At 43.8% G+C, this 19,993-nt stretch overlaps 2 protein-coding genes across 2 annotated transcripts; both read left to right on the plus strand.

Moving 5' to 3' along the window:
* The first annotated feature begins 2,968 nt into the window (after nucleotides 1-2,968).
* On the plus strand, nucleotides 2,969-4,196 carry LOC147304141 (lactose-binding lectin l-2-like). Its single transcript, XM_086279700.1, has 2 exons — nucleotides 2,969-3,371; nucleotides 3,710-4,196. Exons 1-2 carry the CDS (start codon nucleotides 3,284-3,286, stop codon nucleotides 4,141-4,143), a joined length of 522 nt encoding a protein of 173 aa, XP_086135826.1. The 5' UTR covers nucleotides 2,969-3,283; the 3' UTR covers nucleotides 4,144-4,196.
* Nucleotides 4,197-5,294: 1,098 nt separating this feature from the next.
* LOC147304142 (lactose-binding lectin l-2-like) lies at nucleotides 5,295-18,890 on the plus strand. The gene is made up of 2 exons (XM_086279496.1): nucleotides 5,295-5,327; nucleotides 18,402-18,890. Exons 1-2 carry the CDS (start codon nucleotides 5,295-5,297, stop codon nucleotides 18,888-18,890), a joined length of 522 nt encoding a protein of 173 aa, XP_086135622.1.
* Nucleotides 18,891-19,993: the final 1,103 nt, after the last annotated feature.

Below are 19,993 nucleotides of genomic sequence, written 5' to 3' on the forward strand. Positions count from 1 at the left end.
AGGACCCAAATGCAGACACCGAGCAAGAATGAGCAACAAAACAAGAGGCCTTATTATGGCTGATTTATAAAAACATACAAAACTCAGCAGACAGAAAGCACCAGAATCCAAAGTAGGCTGGTAATACACACACACACACACACACACACACACACACACACACACACACACACACACACACACACACACACACAGCAAAATCTCCAGTGTTAAATTAACACTTTTGACAGTGTTATATGTTTAAAAGTAACCTAGTCAGTTTTGAAGATTAACAATGGCTAACACTGAGCAGTGCTGATTTTCTAACACTGGAATATTTCTAACATTTTGAGTTATTTTCCAGTGTTAGAAAATCAGCACTGCTCAGTGTTAGCCATTGTTAATCTTCAAAACTGACTAGGTTACTTTTAAACATATAACACTGTCAAAAGTGTTAATTTAACACTCAACAGTGTTGTATTTAACACTCAGAGGTGTGGACCCATATAGACACTCTCCAGTGTGAACACTTAACACTAGATATTTTGCTGCACACACACACACACACACACACACACACACACACACACACACACACACACAGCTGAGAAAACAGGTAAAACTGATCAGTGAGACAGAAGAACATAAAACCAATAAAATATAATTGCACAAGTTAAAACTTGCTGAACTCTGGCACTTTCACATTTTAGTGTTTTCTTTGTCTGAGCAATTGCCACTTTATCATGTCATTAAAACATCTTATCAACAAGAAGATAATAAAAATTATACCAGGAAATCAAACTCTGTGTTTCTGTAAACAACGATTAAAAAACTCCTCTAAAGTCTACACTCACTGTTATAAAAAAAACATTTATGTTGGGATTTTCAGATTCTTTTATGTTGTATCATTTGGGATATTTACAGTGTATTTCCCTTCCTGCCCTAAAATATAACAGTTTTTTAATTGCATTTCTGACAGTGAGAAAGGATATTTAGAAGTGCATTTTTGTCCTTTAATAACCTCCCAGTGGTTTGGATAGACAGAGGTCTTTAGTGACTCTAAGAAGACCTTCTATTATTGATTGATTCATTCACTAAATACCCCAAAATATTTGCTTGTCTTACACATATGACATCCCATTCTTAAGCTAAAGGGTTTAATATAATAAAAGCCCGACTTACAGTCTCTGCTCTAATTCATCCCAAAGGTATTCTGTCTGATTGAGGTCAGGAGTTTGTGCAGGCCAAATAAATTCTTCAACAAATTTGCTCATCAGTGCCTTTATGGGCCTTTCTTTGTGCAGCGGTGCAAAGTCATATTGGAACAAGAAGAGGCTGTTCCCAAACAGTTCACACAAAGTTGGAAACATGAAATTGTCCAAAATATCTTGGTATGCTGAAGCATTAAAAGTTCCTTTCACTGGAACTAAGGGGCCAAGCTTAGCTCCTAAAAAACAACCCCACACCATAATCCTCCCTCCACCAAACTTTACACCTGATTGCAGCTGCTCAATTCCATGACACTCTCTATGTACTGTCCTTGAGCTAATGTGAATTACTGTAGGTCATAACTTCTTACCTGAATGATGAATAATGACTCCAAGCAGGCCTGCTACAATTTCTTTTTTTTTGTTTCTTTTTTTATTTTCTTCTTTATAACAGTGAGCATAGAGTTGAGGGGTTTTTTTTCTCACAAAGTCTGATTTCCTGGTATCATTTTGATTATCATAATGTTGATAAGATGTTTTAATGACATGATAAAGGGACAATTGCTCCGACAAAGAAAAATAAAGAAGAAGAAAATCCCAACATAAAGTCTATAAATTTTACACCTGTGAATATAGTCTTGGATTTTAATGACCCCAAACAGGCCTGCCACAGTTCATTGTGTTTTGTGTTCACTGTTATAAAAAAACAGTTGAAAGGTTTTTTTTTTTTATCTTTGTTTACAGAAACGCTCACAAAGTTTGATTTCCTGGTACCATTTTCATTATCATCTTGTTGATAATATGTTTTAATGACATGATAAAGCAAAAATTGCTCAGACAAAGAAAGCGCTAACATGTGAAAGTGCCAGAGTTTAACAAGTTTTAAGTTCTGGGATTATTTTTTATTATTGCCACGTGACCAAGTGAGACTGTCACAGCCAGTGTGCCCATGTGCGCTATATGAAAGCATTTGTTTAGTATCTCTTGTAAATGAAACTAGCAACCACCCTTTAGAACCCCTGAGACATATATTTTAGTTTTATTTAGTTTTATGTTCTTCTGTCTTACTGATCAGTTTTACCTGTTTTCTCAGCTCTGTGTGTGTGTGTGTGTGTGTGTGTGTGTGTGTGTGTGTGTGTGTGTGTGTGTGTGTGTGTGTGTGTGTGTATTACCCGCCTACTTTGGATTCTGGTGCTTTCTGTCTGCTAAGTTTTGTATGTTTTTATAAATCAGCCATAATAAGGCCTCTTGTTTTGTCGCTCATTCTTGCTCGGTGTCTGCATTTGGGTCCTCATGTTGTAATTCTTCACAGAGACTGAAAAGCATAATGACAGAATAATGCTGATATTTAATTAAAGCACAGTGAGAAAAAATGGATAAGATAAATGACCGGATCACATGATAAGGAAGAAAAACTAAGTTTGGCAATGTAATAATTAGTAGTGGAGAAGCCCTAAAACCGAGGACAGCAAGCAGAAAAGAGAACAAATTTTCCTCAGTTGAGTTACAAAGAAGTTAATTTTAAAAGAAAAGAAATAAATCGTAATAATCTAGGGTGCTCAAACTATGAACATAAAAGAATGAAAAATATGCAAGCCAACAAAAAACAAACACATTTACTAATAAACAAGTTTTAATGTCTTAATAGTTTATTTACTTATTTGTCCTGCCAAAATGAAAGAGATGATCCTTCTGTGTGGAAGGACTTTGTTCTCTTTATGTTAGATTAACTCATCTGTTTTACTTTACTGTTTCCTTTCGTAGCTCTCACCTGTCCTGTTTAATTGTTCATGACCTTGATAAGGCTTTTTACCATGCAATAAATATATAACTACATAAAATAAAGAGTCACATTCTCCTGAATGTGCCAAGAGGAAATGACTGTTCAACAGTTAAACAATCATGAATTTCTTTGGAATTTGATTTTTTCAGGCTTATATTTAATGTTATAGTTTATGGTGGAGAGTTTTGGTCTATTTGACCAATGATATCACACCAGCAGTAAAAACACCCACTCAGGCAGCTATAAAAGAAACCATCCTGTACAAAGAAGCTGCAGCAGCTCCTCATCATACTGTGAGACTTAAAGCTTCAACATGATCTTGCTCCTCTTCTTGTTTGGTCTGGCTCTGGGTGCTCCTTCTGAGTCTCCCTCTGATGACAATGAAGTGAAGCAACAACCTGGTAACCGTCTCATTTTCTAGCTCTTATTTTCCCTTATTTACTTTTACCTTTATTTGTGGTTATTATGTTAGCAAAAGATCATTTTATGTGGATATTTGTTACCTTATGCTCCTCTTCTTTGGAACTGTGAATGAGGGAAAAGCTTTTGCTGAATGCATTTGACCAGTGGCATTATTTCAACTGTGCAGCCATGATTCTCTGCAGCGCTTAAATTAAAGCAGTTACTTGTTTCAATACCAGCAGAGCATTTTCACCTCTGTTTCTGTGACTCTGAGAAAAAAAAATCTCTTCAACTTTTTAACAGTTTCATCCAGCCCTGAATTCTGTTTTCCTTTCAGGTGAACGGAAATTTAAACTGCAACGTGGAGCCTGTCCCATGTTCTGGTGGAGCTTCAATGACCGCTGCTACAAATATGTCGCCACCCACATGACCTGGGCTGATGCAGAGGTCTACTGTTTGTCACAGGGAGCCAACCTGGTGTCCATCCGCAATACAGAGGAACAGAGTTTTGTGAAAAACCTGATCCAGAACTTTGACCACGCAGAGGGACTCACCTGGATTGGACTCAGTGACAAACATAAAGAAGGCACCTGGATGTGGTCCGATGGTTGTCCACTGCGTTTTGTCTACTGGAGTCCAACACAACCTAATAATCAGGGAGGAAATGAACACTGTGTTCACACCAATGTAGTATCAGATAAGAAATGGAATGACTACACGTGTGCTACCAATTTACCTTATGTTTGTGCAACACGCATTACCTGTCCTTAGAAGCACTGAACCTTCTGTTCCTGCTAGTACAATGCTACAATAAAGATGTGAATGCACACTGTAACCTGTCTTTTGTGTGTCTGTGCAAAAGTCATTAAATTTCACTCACCTTGATTTTCATGAATACAGAATCATCCACTGGTAGCTCTGATGGTGGATCACAGGGAATATTTACTCATTGTTTTAATCTCACAGCTAATGTTAATATAATGAGGAAGGAGGAAAGAAACACCCAATATCTATATTAAACTTTTTTTTAAATTGTTTTGCTGATAAAGCCTTATTAAAATAAAATACAGTCAAACTAACAATAAATTACTTATACAGTGACTCTAACCAGAAAACACCAAAGAAAGAGTTCAGCCAGTCTAAATAAGAGATGTTGCTTTTGTCACAGTCCTGGGTCAGTGGCCCAATGTTACTACTATTATCATTAAGTGTCATCTTGGTTTATTACTACCAGTGCTTTGGCTTCAGTTTTGTATTTTGAGCTCTCCAGTTCTTCTTGGGTTGTGACTTATAGGTCTTAGGTTTTGGTTCACATGCTTCCTCTGTTCCTTGTCTAGTCTGTGGCTGTGTCTCAGTTCAGGGGCTGCATTCTTCGGAGGCCGCATTTGAAGGCTGATTACATCACAGTGACGTGACAGAGGTTGTCCAAATTCGAAGGCTGCTCCAAATGCGGCCAACAAATGCATCCCCCTTTTCCCCAGATTTGAAGGATAGGTCAGGTGTATCCTTCATGGCCCAACCTATCCCAGAATTCATAGCGCAGCCCAGCCAATTCCAGTTTCCAACAATGGAAGCAACAACTTAGTTGTCTTATTACTTGTATTACTCTTTTCAATACTTAATGAAATTAAGTAATTAAATTATAATAAATTATTATTATTATTATTATTATTATTATTATTGGAGTTTAAAATATTACTCTTTCTGGGTCACAAAATAAAATTTTAACATGTTTTCAGGAAAAATGTAGCCTATCTGCTCGGTTTATCCAGACATCACATATTTGCAAAAGTGGTCTGACGTTTGGCTTTTTTCAGTGTTTTACATAGATGGTTTTGGTATACTCTCATCTTTTCCCTTTCACCTCTCCTTCCTTTCCCTCCTTTCCCTTCATTTCCATCTTGCCCTTTTTCCTTACCACAATGGCTGACTGTTTTGTGACCCAGTTGTTCATGGTAGCACATTGGATTATTGATTAAAAGTATTGACATAATCATCACCTCTTGTTTCTGAAACGAAGTTCTGGGATAAAACTAAACTTCCCTGAATAAGTGAGGGTTAACAAATTAAATCAATCAGTATTATTAAGTAGATTAACAATTATCTACTCACAAACACAAGTTAGAATGATTCAGTTTCTATCAGTAATTAGTTATGTAATGTACTGAGAAGTATTGGGTAGACTTCACCTTATTTATTTTAGTATTTTATAGCCTCTAATATCGAACCTCTAGCAGCAGCATTTAGACAGGCTACAACAATTAAGGGCATAAAATGTAAGAACATAGAACATAAAATCAGTCTCTATGCGGATGATGTGTTGCTTTTTCTGCAAAACACACAAACCAACCTCTCTGAGGTAATTACTTTAATAAACTGGTTTTCAAGAGTTTCAGATTATTCAATTAACTGGCCAAAATCTACAGTTCTCCCCATTAACTGCTCCTTCCATAATTCTTCCTCTGCCCCACTGCAATCCGGAAATATTAAATATTTAGGTATTAATGTCTCTCCTAAGCTTTCAGACTTAACTAAACTAAACCACATCCCACTTCTAAAGAAAGTAGAAGGCGATCTGACTAGATGGAAATCTTTACCCATATCACTCATGGGAAGGGTCGCCACTATAAAAATGATGATCTTGCCAAAAATAAATTACTTATTTTTGATGATCCCTAACAAACCATCACAAGATTGGTTCAGATCTCTGGATTCATATATTTCCAAATTCCTTTGGAAAGATAAACCCCCGCGTATTAGCTTAAAAACGCTACAAAGAACCAAGGATAGAGGAGGATTAGATCTGCCTAATTTTCACCAATACTTCTTAGCCAACAGGCTTCAGTTCATCTCAGAATGGTTAAAACATACCTTCTTAGTTGAGCCCTGGCTAGATGTTGAACAGGCACTATGCAAGGATCTAGAGATTTCAGACCTACCATTTATTAGCTCAAACATCAAAAGACATGAATGCTTTAAAAGTATCAACATCAGCTTTTCTCTAACAGCATGGTGGGAGTTTCTAAAAATAACGGAGTCTTCATTAATCCCATGCAAACGTACACCTATCTGGAATAACCCTGACATATTACAAAACAATAATATGATTAATTTCCCAGAATGGAGTTGTAAAGGAATTAAATACTTAGAACATATATTAGAGGGAACAGAATTTATTCCATTTGACAGACTAGTTGAACAATATGGGATCAACAAGACAAGGTTTTTAGAATATCAACAAATTAAATCCATAGTAAAAAAGAAATTTAACCTCAGTCAAGTTGAATTACAAACACCACTAAGTGCGGCACATTTTCTTACTCTTAAATCCCCCAAATTATTATCTAAAATATACAGAACACTTTCTAAATTAGATGAATCAATATCCCTTCCTACTGCAAAGTGGGAAGCAGATTTATCAGTCAACCTAGACCAAAACTTCTGGTCTCAGATTTGCTTAAAAACTTTTAAATTAATTAAAAATCCCAGTCTGCAATTAATACAATACAAAATACTTCATAGAGTGCACTATACAGGTCATCGGATGTTTAAGATGGGCTTTACATCTTCCAACAACTGCTCACACTGTCAAGGCAATACACCAGACAATTACATCCACGCTCTTTGGTTCTGTCCACCAGTGCAAAAGTTTTGGCGCGAGATATGTGAAGACTTATCAAAATGTCTGAAATGTAACATTCCAACTTCCCCCTTAGTGTGTTTGTTGGGCAGCTTAGATAATGTCACTTCAGAAAACAATATAGCCCATATGATCTTCACTGCCCTATGCATAGCCAAGAAAACAGTCCTCATGAACTGGAAAAATAAAAATAATCTTAATTCTAACCAATATAGAAATTATCTATTAGATTACATTAGTCTTGACACAGCCTCTGCCACCACATCAGATCAATTGCTCTGGGCCCCTTTTATCAGCTCCATCACCTAGTGGGGGTGGGGGGTCATAGTTTGGTCCCGCCTTCACTGTTGTGATTGGTGAGGGGGTAGGGACAGGCTTAGGGCGTCGGGGGGTTCCCCGGAGGCATCTTCCTTGGGGGGCTCAACCCGGGGTAGCGGTCACGTCCGGTTGAGGGCTCTGTTGGCTCTCAGGTGACTGTTTCCTCGCGGCTGCGTGCAGCGGGGCTAGGGGAGGGTCTGTGCTGACGGACGTGGGTTACTGACCTGGCAACCTGGCTGCCCCTGGGTGGGTCCGGGATGGGCGTGAGGTTCTGGGGGTGCTCCATCTCTGGGCGGGGGCCCGGGCCGGGCCTCGGGGGCTCGGGTCCTGGTTGGTGTGTTGCCGGGGTTGTGGGCGGGTGGGTGCATGGGGGCCCGGCCCTGGAGCAGGGTGCCGCCGGTGCATCGAGCCGCCTGGGGGGCTCTTCAACTGGTGGGGGGGATGGTCACATCTGGCAGGAGCTTTCTTCTCTCAGGAACTCTCTGCAGGAGGGGGAGATACAGGAGAGGTGGAGGAAGATCTCAGCCTGGGCGTTTACCGTCTTATGTAGTCTGGAAGATGTGTGGTTGGTGGGGTGGGTGCAGTTTTCTCTGTGGTGGGGTTGGGTGGACTGTCCAGGGCTCTGTGGAGCCGGGGGGCGCTACTGCACTGGGCCCCGGTCTGATGGGCCTGGGCCCCCCTTCCCTGGCGGGTCGCGGAGGGTGGGAGTGCCTACTGGGGTCAGCGGGGGAGCTGGCCCCAGGGAGGGGTTACCTGCCCCTCCCTTCCTTCCCTCCCCATCTCCAGCTGCCTCCCTCTTCCCGCTCCTCCACAACCACCCACACATGCAGGGCCTTGGAGTGGGGGTATGTCACCAGGGTGCAGAGGAGGCTACCCCCCCCCCTGTCCCCTTCTGGCTGCCTCTGCCTCAATTTTATCCCACAACTTAGACATTCACATTATTCACACTCTCATTACACATACATATAGGATCTTGGGGGTGGGCACAATCACGGAGTCCAAATCACCATCAGGGTGTATACCTCACCCCTGACGTCGTTGCCCACCTCTCAATTTTAAATACACTTAGTCATTGAGGGCTAGCAGGAGGGACCATGCGCTTACCTGCTGCTCCTTGGCAGGTAGCTCCATGCCCTCCTGGGTTTTAATTGCACCTTAGAACACATATGCATCAACACTACAATGAGCGGGTGGAGGGAGGTTTGGAGTCTTCTCCCACCCCCATTCTCTGCGGCCTGCTGGAGCGGGGGGGCTAGTAGGAGGAGTTGGCCGTCCGACTGCGGTCTGGGGTGTGGGGCCTCCCTGCTGCTGCGGAGTCGGGGTGGTCTGCCTCTCCCCACCGCAGGGAAAAGGGTAACACCACCTGGGTCTGGGTGCAATTCCCCCCTCCAGGGGCAAGGGTACCTAGACCCGGTTTGTAGAGTACGCTTGGGGAGTGTGATTGTGTGTACAGCGTCTCTTTATGTCTGTCTCCACGTTGGTTGAGTGTGGAGTGAGTGCATATGAGAGCATGAGGGTGGGAATGGATGTTTGTGTCTGTGTGTGCCTGTATGTCTGTGTCTATATGTCAGGTTGGGTATCAGACGCCACCTCTCTGGGGACACCTCAGGCCCTCCAAGGTTTGGAGGCCTATCTCCACCCACCACCACTTCCCCTGCCGGTGGCGGACTCCCTCAGGTGTCGGTGTGTTGGTGGTTCTTTGTGTCTGGGGGTGGGCGTCCGGGTACACACCGGCTCACTCCTTGGCGGCCGCTTGTCGGGGCCTGGGGCCTGGGGCTCGCTCGGGCCCCTTTGGAGGTGGGGTGCCCCCGGCCTCTCGGCCTAGGGCTCGGTCACTCAGGCGCAGCTGGGGGCCGGCGGAGCTCACGGGCGCGTCACTGCAACCCCCCCTGGCTTCTGCTCCGCGGCTGCTGAGTGAGCCCTCATCTGGGACTCTCCTCAGCTCTTACTGGAACAGTGGCGCGGCTGCCCCTCTGTTGGTCTTCCATGGTCTCTTGTGTTCTGGGGGCCTCTGGATGTCTGGAGTTTTGATCTCCTCCATACCCGCTTCACACCCTGGAGGATGGGGCTGTGGCCCCCCCACACTCCCTAGCAGATCATTACATGGAGAAACCTTTGGAATGCAAGCATGCTGATCCACACAGGTATGCACACATGGGTATTCACAGACGCGGACTAAAGCTTTCTTGGCTGCTGCCTCAAAGCACACTGTGCGCTGTCTATCTTGCGTGCTGCACAATATCGTTTATTACTTAGTAAATACTGATATCTATGACTAGCTAGTTTATTGTGATGGTGCTTTGTTTTCTCTATTATTATGTTGCTCTTTGTTGTTTGCTGTCTCCTCTGTTTGTTTGTTTGTTTGTTTGTTTGTTTTTTCTCCATACAGGTGACCCAGGAGTTTTTTTTTTTTTTGTCTCTCTTCCCCCCCCTTCTCACCGTCTCTTCTCCCCTTGGGTTTTCTTTCTTTCTCTCCCCCTCTCTCTCTCATTCATTCCCCCTGTCCTATTTATTAAAAAAAAAAAAAAAAAAAAAAAAAAAAAAAAAAAAAAAAAATGACAAAGGATGAACTGAAGCTCTGCCATCACGTAATGTCGCATACTGCTGTTTCTGATGTCATTTAAAAAAAAAAAAAAAAAAAAAAAAAAAAAAAAAAAAAAAAGAGAAGTATTGGGTAGACTTCACCTTATTTGTTTTAGTATTTCATAGCTTTTAATATAAGGAACTATTTACTAAAACTATGTAATAAAATTTGCCTAAACAAAATCTATGCAAATTGTTAAAAATTTACTGGTTAGATTCTATCGATTGTTTTTCACAGTGTATTCTTTACTTTAATTGAACATAAATGAACATTCAGATTAGAAGAAAGCTTTAAATATCCTAACTTTAAAAAAAGTGACAAAAGGAAGAAAAAAACATTACAACTTCATATGTATTAATCTTACAACTATGATGACAGCCTTGATTTTTATTGTCTCTAAACAGGTCTGCCACAATCAGGGCATTCATATTCTCATGTTCTTTGTTACATAACACATTGTTTCACATTGTTGCACATTGTTTCATATTGTTTCACGTTGTTGCACATTGTTTCGTATTCATTTACTGGAAAGGATTGTAAACTTCTATATCATCTTCCTGACATTTGATGATGTGTGTGGTTTTTTTTTTTTTATAATATAATCAAACCATTTCTGATAAACCATGAAGTTCTGCTGAAACGGCCAGAGCTCAACAAGTATCAGTAAACAGCAAAATAATTTTGCTTTGCGATGTCTTTGAGTTGTTTATGGTCTTTAATAAAAAAAATCATGTGTCCTGAATGGATTTTGTATAAAAGACTTTAAACGCAAACGTGATTTGGTCCCTTTATTTTATGTTTATTCAATTCAGTGCTTCTCTGTCTGTTTTCCACTCACTCGTGTTTAGTTATGATTTTCAGTCTGTGTCATCCATGCTGTGTTTTTCTGGTTTTACTCTTTAGCTTGAGCTCTGTCTCTCTGTGTTAATCCTTTAAAAGACCGGCAAGGTACCCAGCGTCTCTCTCTCTCTCTCTTTGTTCTACCCCCAATGCGAGGGAGTAACAGCTCAAGCTGACTTAATTTAGGTGATTCATGGCCAAGGTCACAACAAATAGACCTTGGGGGACATGAGTGCCTAGGTTGGCTGAGCATTTGACCTTGACCTTCATTGTTAACACCCATGCTTCCAAAAGTTGACCTTGAAGGAAATGTCAAGATGTTAGACTAAAATTCAAATTCAAATTCAAATTTTTATTTGTCACGTACACAGTCATACACAGTACGATATGTAGTGAAATGCTTGGACAACTGCTCGTGACCTAAAGAAACCAAAAAAGGAAAAGGCTATGAATAAGATAGGAAATAAATATGAAAAATTAAAAAGGGTAAATTTAACTAGGAAGGAATAAAATATAAATTAAGGTTAAAAATGAAATAACTGTACAACACAAATTAGAATGAAGGGTAAATTTAACTGGGAAGAATAAGATAAAATATATAAATTAAAGTTGAAAATAAAATAACTGTACAACAAAATACACAATATAGAACTATATAAGAATGTATGAAGAAATCTAAATCTAAATAAATATATACACAATAACAGCAGCTGTACAAGTATTAACCGGAAATGAAGAATATAGTCAGAATCAGAATCAGAATCAGAATGGGTTTATTGCCAGATGTTGAGGTTTACAACATTAGGAATTTGCTGCGGTGCTTCAGTGCAAACAATAAGAATTAAAGTGCTATGTAGAAAGAAAGATATGTGCATGAGATATACATTAGATATATACATGAGAATAAGAATTAAGAGTGCTACGTAGAAGGATATATACATGAGTGCAGGTGGTGATCAGTGCCAGACATGAAATGATGCAGTGACACAGCGTAGGGTCATGTGTGAGTGGCGGGGACAGTCATGTGGTTATTGTTCATGTGTCCAACAGCAGAGGGGAAGAAACTGTTCTTATGGCGAGAGGTTCTGGTGCGAATGGACCGGAGCCTCCTGCCTGAGGGGAGCAGGTCAAACAGACTGTGTCCAGGGTGGGAAGGGTCAGCTGAGATCCGGGCTGCACGCCGCAGTGTCCTGGAGGTGTACAGGTCCTGCAGAGATGGGAGTCTGCAGCCAATCACCTTCTCAGCAGAGCGCACAACACGCTGCAGTCTCTGTTTGTCCCTGACAGTGGCTCCAGCGTACCACACGGTGATGGAGGAGGTGAGGATGGACTCGATGATTGCGGTGTAGAATTGCATCATCGTCCGTGTTGGCAGGTTGAATTTCTTCAGCTGCCTCAGGAAGTACATCCTCTGCTGGGCTTTCTTGATGACGGAGGTGATGGTGGGCTCCCACTTCAGGTCCTGGGTGATGGTGGTACCCAGGAAGCGGAATGAGTCCACAGAGGTGATGGGGGTGTCAGTCAGGATGATGGGGGGGAGTGGGGCTGTGTGCTTCCTGAAGTCCACAATAATCTCCACTGTCTTCTGGGCATTCAGCACCAGGTTGTTGTGGCTGCACCAGGACACCAGACGTTCAACCTCTCTCCTGTAGGCAGACTCGTCCCCGTCCGAGATGAGTCCAATAACGGTGGTGTCATCTGCAAACTTGATTAGCTTGACAGACTGGTGGGTGGAGGTGCAGCAGTTGGTGTACAGGGAGAAGAGCAGAGGAGAAAGAACACAGCCCTGAGGGGAGCCGGTGCTGATGGTCCGGGAGTCCGAGACATTCTTCCCCAGCCTCACGTGCTGCTTCCTGTCCGTCAGGAAGTCAGTGATCCACCGGCAGATGGGATCAGGCACATTCATCTGGGAAAGCTTGTCTCGGAGATGGTCTGGAAGGATGGTGTTGAAGGCAGAGCTGAAGTCCACAAACAGGATCCTGGCGTAGGTTCCTGGGGAGTCCAGATGCTGCAGGATGAAGTGTAGGGCCATGTTGATGGCGTCGTCTACAGACCTGTTGGCTCTATATGCAAACTGCAGGGGGTCCAGGAGGGGGGCCGTGAGGGTCTTGAGATGGGAGAGAACTAGGCGCTCAAATGACTTCATGACCACAGATGTCAGAGCCACGGGTCTGTAGTCATTTAGTCCAGTGATCCTAGGTTTCTTGGGGACAGGGATTATGGTAGAGGACTTGAAGCAGGCAGGCACATGACATGCCTGCAGTGAGGAGTTGAAGATGCCAGAAAACACTGGGGCCAGCTCGTTTGCACAGTGTCTGAGGGTGGCAGGAGACACACCGTCTGGGCCGGGAGCTTTCCGAGCATTCAGATTCTTAAACTGCTTCCTCACATCTGCTTCATGAATATGAAGAGTTGTGGTCGGAGGAGGTGGTGTGAAATCCTCTTTTGTGTGGGGTGAGGGGGCGGGTGTTGTAGGTGGACAGTTTGAAGGTGGTGATGGCTCTATGGAGGGGGGAGAGGTGGGGGAATGAGTGTCCAAAGTGCCTCTATTGTTGGGGTCGTTGGAGGTGTGAAGGCTGCCTGATGGCTCGTCAAAACGACAGTAGAAGTCGTTAAGGGTGTTGGCCAAGAGCAAGTCGTCAGTGGAGTGGGGGGTTTTAGGCTTGTAGTTTGTAATATTCCTAAAACCTTTCCACACAGAGGCCGAGTCATTCTCTGATATCTGCTGCTGCATCTTCTCAGAGTGCTGATGTTTGGCAATGTCCACTTCCTTAGTGAACTTGTACTTGGCCTCTCTGTAGCAGTCCCTGTCTCCGCTTCTGAACGCCTTACTCTTTTCCAGCCACAGCTTTTTGAGTTTAGGGGTAAACCAGGGTTTGTCATTGTTATAACTCACCCTGGTGCGTGATGGCACGATGCTGTCCTCACAGAAGTGGATATAGGAGGTGACAGTGTCCGTAAACTCGTCCAAGCTGTTAGAAGCAGCCTTCAAAGTGTCCCAGTCTGTGGTCTCCAAACACGTGCGAAGCTCCTCCACAGCCTCGTTGCTCCACAGTTTTTTGGTCCTCACGACAGGTTTGGAGAGCTTCAGCCTCTGTCTGTACGCGGGGATTAGGTGGATCATGACGTGATCAGAAAGTCCGAGTGAAGCGCGCGGCACCGCGCGATAGGCCCCGCTGATCGTGCTGTAGCAGTGATCCAATGTCCTCTCCTCTCTGGTCGGGCATTTAATATACTGTTTGTATTTCGGAAGCTCATGGCTCAGATTGGCTTTGTTAAAGTCCCCAAGAGCAATGATGAGAGAGTCCGGGTATGTCCGCTCCGTGTGGAGAATCTGCTCTGCGAGTGCGCACTGAGCTGCTCGCGCATCCGCGTCTGGCGGGATGTAAACAGCGGCCAGGATGAATGAAGCAAACTCCCGCGGAGAATAAAACGGTTTGCAGTGAATGAAAAGATATTCCAGAGAGGGAGAGCAGTGCTGAGCAATCACTGTTACATCTGTGCACCAGCCACTGTTGATGTAGAAGCAGACGCCTCCACCTTTGGTTTTACCGGAGAGAGCGGCCTGCCGGTCCGCGCGCAGCAGATGGAAGCCCTCCAGCTTGAGCGCGCAGTCCGGGATGTCCTCACTGAGCCACGACTCCGTAAAACATAAGACACAGGAGGAGGCAAAGTCTCTGTTCATGCTTCTCATCAGGGCCAGTTCGTCTATCTTGTTCCAGAGTGAGCGTACATTAGAGAGGAAGATCCCAGGAAGGGCCGTTCTCAGTCCGCGTTTCCTCAAACGCACGAGTACGCCGGCTCGCTTACCTCTCTTTCGACGTCTCACTTTCCTGATCAGAGTCAGCAGTAAATCTGCCGCAGATGCGACAAATATTGGAAATAAATCCACAGGCGTTGTAGTCCTGCAGTTAAGGAGCTCTACTCTGGTGTAAGAATATCCAGAGGAGTTCCCAGACACAGAAGAAATGCACAAAAACAAGACAAAAGTAACGCACTGAAGCACCAGGGCATCCATACGCGGCGCCATCTTGGTAACGATCGCTGGTAAAGTGACCAGTGTTGTGCAAAACCAAAGTCCAGAAAGTCCAGTGTGTGTGTAAGAACCATATGTGTGGGTCAGTACTGTGTGGTGGTGTGATTGAGAGACCGTATCGCCTGCGGGAAGAAGCTCCTCCTCAGTCTCTCTGTGTTGGTCTTCAGGGAGCAGAATCGCTTTCCTGACCTCAGCAGAGAGAACAGTCTGTTGTTGGGATGGCTGAGGTCCTTCACGATCTTCCTGGCCTTGGTCCAGCACCGCCTGCTGTAGATTGAGTGCAGGTCAGGGAGCTCGGAGCGGATGGTGCGCTCAGCTGACCGCACAACCCTCTCTAGAGCTCGTCTGTCCTGCATGGTGCTGTTCCCGAACCAGGTTAAGATGTTTCCCGCCAGGATGCTCTCTATGGTGCACGAGTAAAAGTTCCTGAGCACCTTGGAGGGCAGTTGGAAGTCTCTCAAGCGTCTGAGGTGGTAGAGACGCTGTCGGGCCTTTTTCACCACAGTGTTGATGTGACAGGACCATGACAGGTCCTGCGTGATGTGAACTCCGAGGTATTTGAAGCTGTCCACTCTCTCCACTGGGCACTCGTTGATGACGGGGGTCTGGTAGTTCCTCTCCTGCTTAGTGCTGAAGTCCACTATCAGCTCCTTTGTCTTACTGACGTTTAGAAGGAGGTTGTTCCTCTGGCACCAGTTCTCCAGATTCCTAATCTCCTTCAGGTAGGCCGTCTCGTTGTTATCAGAGATCAGGCCCACCACGACGGTGTCGTCAGCAAACTTGAAGATGGTGGTGGAGCTGGTAGTGACTAATGCCACTCTCCAGTGACATGCGGCGAGTGCTACGCTGTGGGCTCTTGCTGAATGAAGCTAGGACAGCCACTGATGTTTCTTCATTAGTAACATGTCTGTGAAGGTTTTCAGTCATCCAGGTCATCGTAGTCAAAGGAGCTTGCAAAGAAAAGCGTCTGGACTTCTTTAAGTTGCTTGAAGACGTTTCACCTCTCATCCGAGAAGCTTCTTCAGTTCTAAGGTCAAATGGTGGAGAGTCCCAGATATAACCTAGTGGGAGTGTCCCCTCACAGAGGGACAAAAGGACCCCCTGATGATCCTCTAATCGCCTGAGCCAAGGTGTGAAACTGGGTGTGGGTCCCAATCAGCCAGAGTTTCGGGTGTGTTCATTGTGAAACCTGGCCAAGGTGTGAAACTGGGTGTGGGTCCCAATCAGCCAGAGTTTCGGGTGTGTTCATTGTGAAACCTGGCCCCACCTTATCATGCGAATTCCTGAGATCAGATGGCCCAGGATGTGAGTGGGCGTTAAGGCGTCTGGGAAGGGATCTCAAAACTGGATTATAGATGGCAGAGAGTTGGTGTCGTAAACCCCCGCATCTGTTCAAAGATGGTCGCTCACAGTGGACATAGATGGCTTCTTTCACTCCTCTTTCAAACCATCTGTCCTCTCTGTCCAAAATGTGAACATTGGCATCCTCGAAAGATCCTTCACTGCACACATTAACGCTGTGGATAAAAACATCAAGTTCACCAGGGAAGACACAAAGGACAACTGTTTGCCTTTCCTGGACTGAGCTGTGCACATTGAAGAGAACGGCAAACTCAACATCGAAGTTTACCGGAAGCCCACACACACGGACCAGTACCTCCTCTTTGACTCCCATCACCCTTTGGAACACAAACTTGGAGTAATTAGGACCCTACACCACCGGGCAGAACATGTTCCCTCTAAGCCTGAAGGAAAAAAGAAGGAACACACACATGTAAAGGAAGCACTCAAAACGTGCGGCTATCCTAAATGGGCGTTCTTAAAGTCAGCAAAGAGGCACAGAAAAGAAGACCAGACACCAGCGAGGGAGGATAAGAAGGACAGACGCAACAACATTGTCATCCCCTATGTAGCCGGTGTATCAGAAAAACTCAGGAGAGTTTTCTCCAAGCATGACATCCCGGTGCATTTCAGACCCAGCAACACGCTCAGACAAAAACTGGTTCACCCGAAAGACAAAACGCCAAAACACAAACTTAACAACGTGGTGTATGCTGTACAGTGCAGCGAGGAATGCTCAGACCTCTACATTGGAGAGACCAAACAGCCACTTCACAAGCACATGGCACAACACAGAAGAGCCACCTCCACAGGACAAGACTCAGCAGTCCATCTGCATCTTAAGGATAAAGGACACTCTTTCGAGGATGCCAATGTTCACATTTTGGACAGAGAGGACAGATGGTTTGAAAGAGGAGTGAAAGAAGCCATCTATGTCCACTGTGAGCGACCATCTTTGAACAGAGGCGGGGGTTTACGACACCAACTCTCTGCCATCTATAATCCAGTTTTGAGATCCCTTCCCAGACGCCTTAACGCCCACTCACATCCTGGGCCATCTGACCTCAGGAATTCGCATGATAAGGTGGGGCCAGGTTTCACAATGAACTCACCCGAAACTCTGGCTGATTGGGACCCACACCCCGTTTCACACCTTGGCTCAGGTGATTAGAGGATCATCAGGGGGTCCTTTTGTCCCTCTGTGGGGGGTTACTGCCACTAGGTTATATCTGGGACTCTCCACCATTTGACCTTAGAACTGAAGAAGCTTCTCGGATGAGAGGTGAAACGTCTTCATTAGTAACAGTTTTCTTGCGTCCACATTTTGGCAAATCCAACACTGAACCAGTTTCACGAAACTTAGCAAGCAGTTTGCTGACTGTAGCATGGGAGATGGGTGGTCTCGTAGGGTGTCTTGCATTGAAATCTGCTGCAATGACCCGGTTACTGCGTTCACCAGATATCAACATGTTATGGGGAAATGTTTTTATGCTTTGCTTCATAATAATAGTGTTCATATTTTACACTGTGCAGCCCAGCTTCTAAACAGTAAACTGTAAGCCATATAAGCCATATGATAAGACCACATGAGATTAACACACAAAGCTGAGTTTTGCAGAAGTTGACTCACAAACAGCACCCACACACGAACATGAAAAACAGGAACTGCTATGCTTGTTAAATAAAGGAAACGCCTGCGACTCAGTGTGAGTCTCTCTGAGTCTTCACCCGTGCACGTTAACTGTCAAAGTGTCTGAGTGTCATTTCTTCACCTGAGCGTTTGATAATTGTTTAATCCCGAACACAACACAAATTCGATCCGCTCCTCACGTGTTAACCTCTTCGACATGTCAATGGCTGTGAACAAAGAGAAACTTGTAAATAACTCATGAAATAATAAAGTTACGTTGAAACCAAGCACACCATTGTTTTTCTTGTGACATTACCAATAAGTTTGATGTGTCACATGGCCCTCTTCCTATTGAAAAAACAAAAGTTGTATCCAAGATGGCCGACTTCTAAATGGCCACCATGGTCACCACCCATCTTGAGGAGTTTGCCCCCTCACATATACTAATGTGCCACAAACAGGACTTTAATATCACCAACCATTCCCATTTTATTACGGTGTATCCATATAAATGGCCCACCCATGTATTTTAATACCCAATATTATGAGCATGCTTTTTGAACATGAATTTCACAATTCATCAAAGGACATTATGATTTTTGTAATTCTAATATTTTTGAAGGTGCCTATTAACATTTAGTTTGTTCTGGATTTAAAAAAAAATCATAATCCTGTTCCTCGTCTTCTTTCTGTGTTTCCTTCAGCTGACCATGGAGCTAAACTACTACGTGGAAACTGTCCTACATTCTGGTACAGCTTCAATGGCCGCTGCTACAAATATGTTTCTGCAAGCATGGCCTGGGCTGATGCAGAGCTCCACTGTGTGTCACAGGGAGCCAACCTGGCATCTATCCACAGTTTGGAGGAACATCAGTTTGTGAAAGTCCTGATCAGCAACTTTGACCCCACTGAAGGATACACCTGGATTGGACTCACAGATCTCCATAAAGAAGGAGGCTGGATGTGGTCTGATGGTACTCCAGTGGATTTCACCTATTGGACTTCAAATCAGCCAGAGAACATGGGAGGAAATGAACACTGTGTTCATAAAAACTTTGGTATGAAGTGGATTGACAGTCGATGTTCTGAAAGTTTTCCCTTTGTCTGTGCAACTCGCTGTTCTCAGTAACTGAGATTCTTACATATTAAAGAACTAGTAACAGATCATGATCAATTAGAATGGTTACACATTTTGTGATTACTTACATATTCAGTAACTAGGTGTGTTGAAATTAATGAAATTAACAGTAACTCTGGGTGTACATAGCCTGTCATGTAACATGCAAACAAATTTGTATGTGTAAAAAATTACACCTGTTCTAACCTACATCTGTACTAGAGATGGACCGATCCGATATTACGTATCGGTATCGGTCCGATACTGACCTAAATTACTGGATCGGATATCGGAGAAAAATAAAAAATGTAATCCGATCCATTAAATATCACGAAAGCACCTCACAAAACTTGCAACACTCCGTAACTCACCTCAGAACGTTAGCACGTCGGAGCAGTATGCATCACGTGATAGAGCGGCTGTGGCATGCGGGACCTGTCGGTGGTCTGGATAGCATGTGGAGCTTCGCTAGCAACCCGGCATTTCATCTCCGCTAAAGTTATCCCCGAGAGAAGTAAAGCAAGTGTGTAAGTCCATCTCTGAATGTTTGTAAAGCATTCCTGCGTTAAGCTTAACAAGCGACTGCCTCTCGCTCTCCGACTGCTACTTCAATCGTGAAACTGCTTAAATGATCAGCTGATCGGCTTTTCTGTCGCGAGTCCGTCTCTCTTGTTTGTTTTTGGTCCACTTTGCGCCAGAAAGAGGAAACCAGCGGTTGAACAACACCAGCGTGTTTAAGTTTGATAAGCTGTTGTTAGAATTTATTTAATATTACTTTCTACTCCAGGATCTTTTTCTACGTAGCTGATGGCTGGTAACTGTGCAGGGGCGGATCTAGCAAAGTTTAGCCAGGGGGGCCGATAGGGCATTAACTGGAAAAGGGGGCACAAAGACATACTTTTCTTTCTTATTCTCATTTAAAACGTCTAGCTTTTAATAAATAATTATCTGACACCCAAAGTTTTAATTTGATGTAAAATGAATAGAAGTCAATTACTGTATATAGTGACTATTAAGTCTAATATATATACCCTAGTAAGCTATAGTACTTTTTCCTTTGGGAAGGTACCATCTGTGCAGTCTGCAATTTTGTTGAAGAAAGATGTTGAATCTAT

The sequence above is a fragment of the Aulonocara sp. 'chitande type north' Nkhata Bay genome, linkage group LG22 (genome assembly GCF_057382095.1).
Source record: "Aulonocara sp. 'chitande type north' Nkhata Bay isolate Kocher_YH1m ecotype deep benthic linkage group LG22, A_spYH_male_GT1.1, whole genome shotgun sequence".
Lineage (NCBI taxonomy): Eukaryota > Metazoa > Chordata > Actinopteri > Cichliformes > Cichlidae > Aulonocara > Aulonocara sp. 'chitande type north' Nkhata Bay.

Excerpts from the sequence above, each read along its gene's own strand:
- LOC147304141 (XM_086279700.1), top strand. The coding sequence starts at position 3,284 with ATGATCTTGCTCCTCTTCTTGTTTGGTCTGGCTCTGGGTGCTCCTTCT. Across the intron at positions 3,372-3,709 it reads TGAAGTGAAGCAACAACCTG|GTGAACGGAAATTTAAACTG; the intron begins GTAACCGTCTCA and ends TTTTCCTTTCAG.
- LOC147304142 (XM_086279496.1), top strand. The coding sequence starts at position 5,295 with ATGGCTGACTGTTTTGTGACCCAGTTGTTCATG. Across the intron at positions 5,328-18,401 it reads TTGTGACCCAGTTGTTCATG|TTTGTTCTGGATTTAAAAAA; the intron begins GTAGCACATTGG and ends ATTAACATTTAG.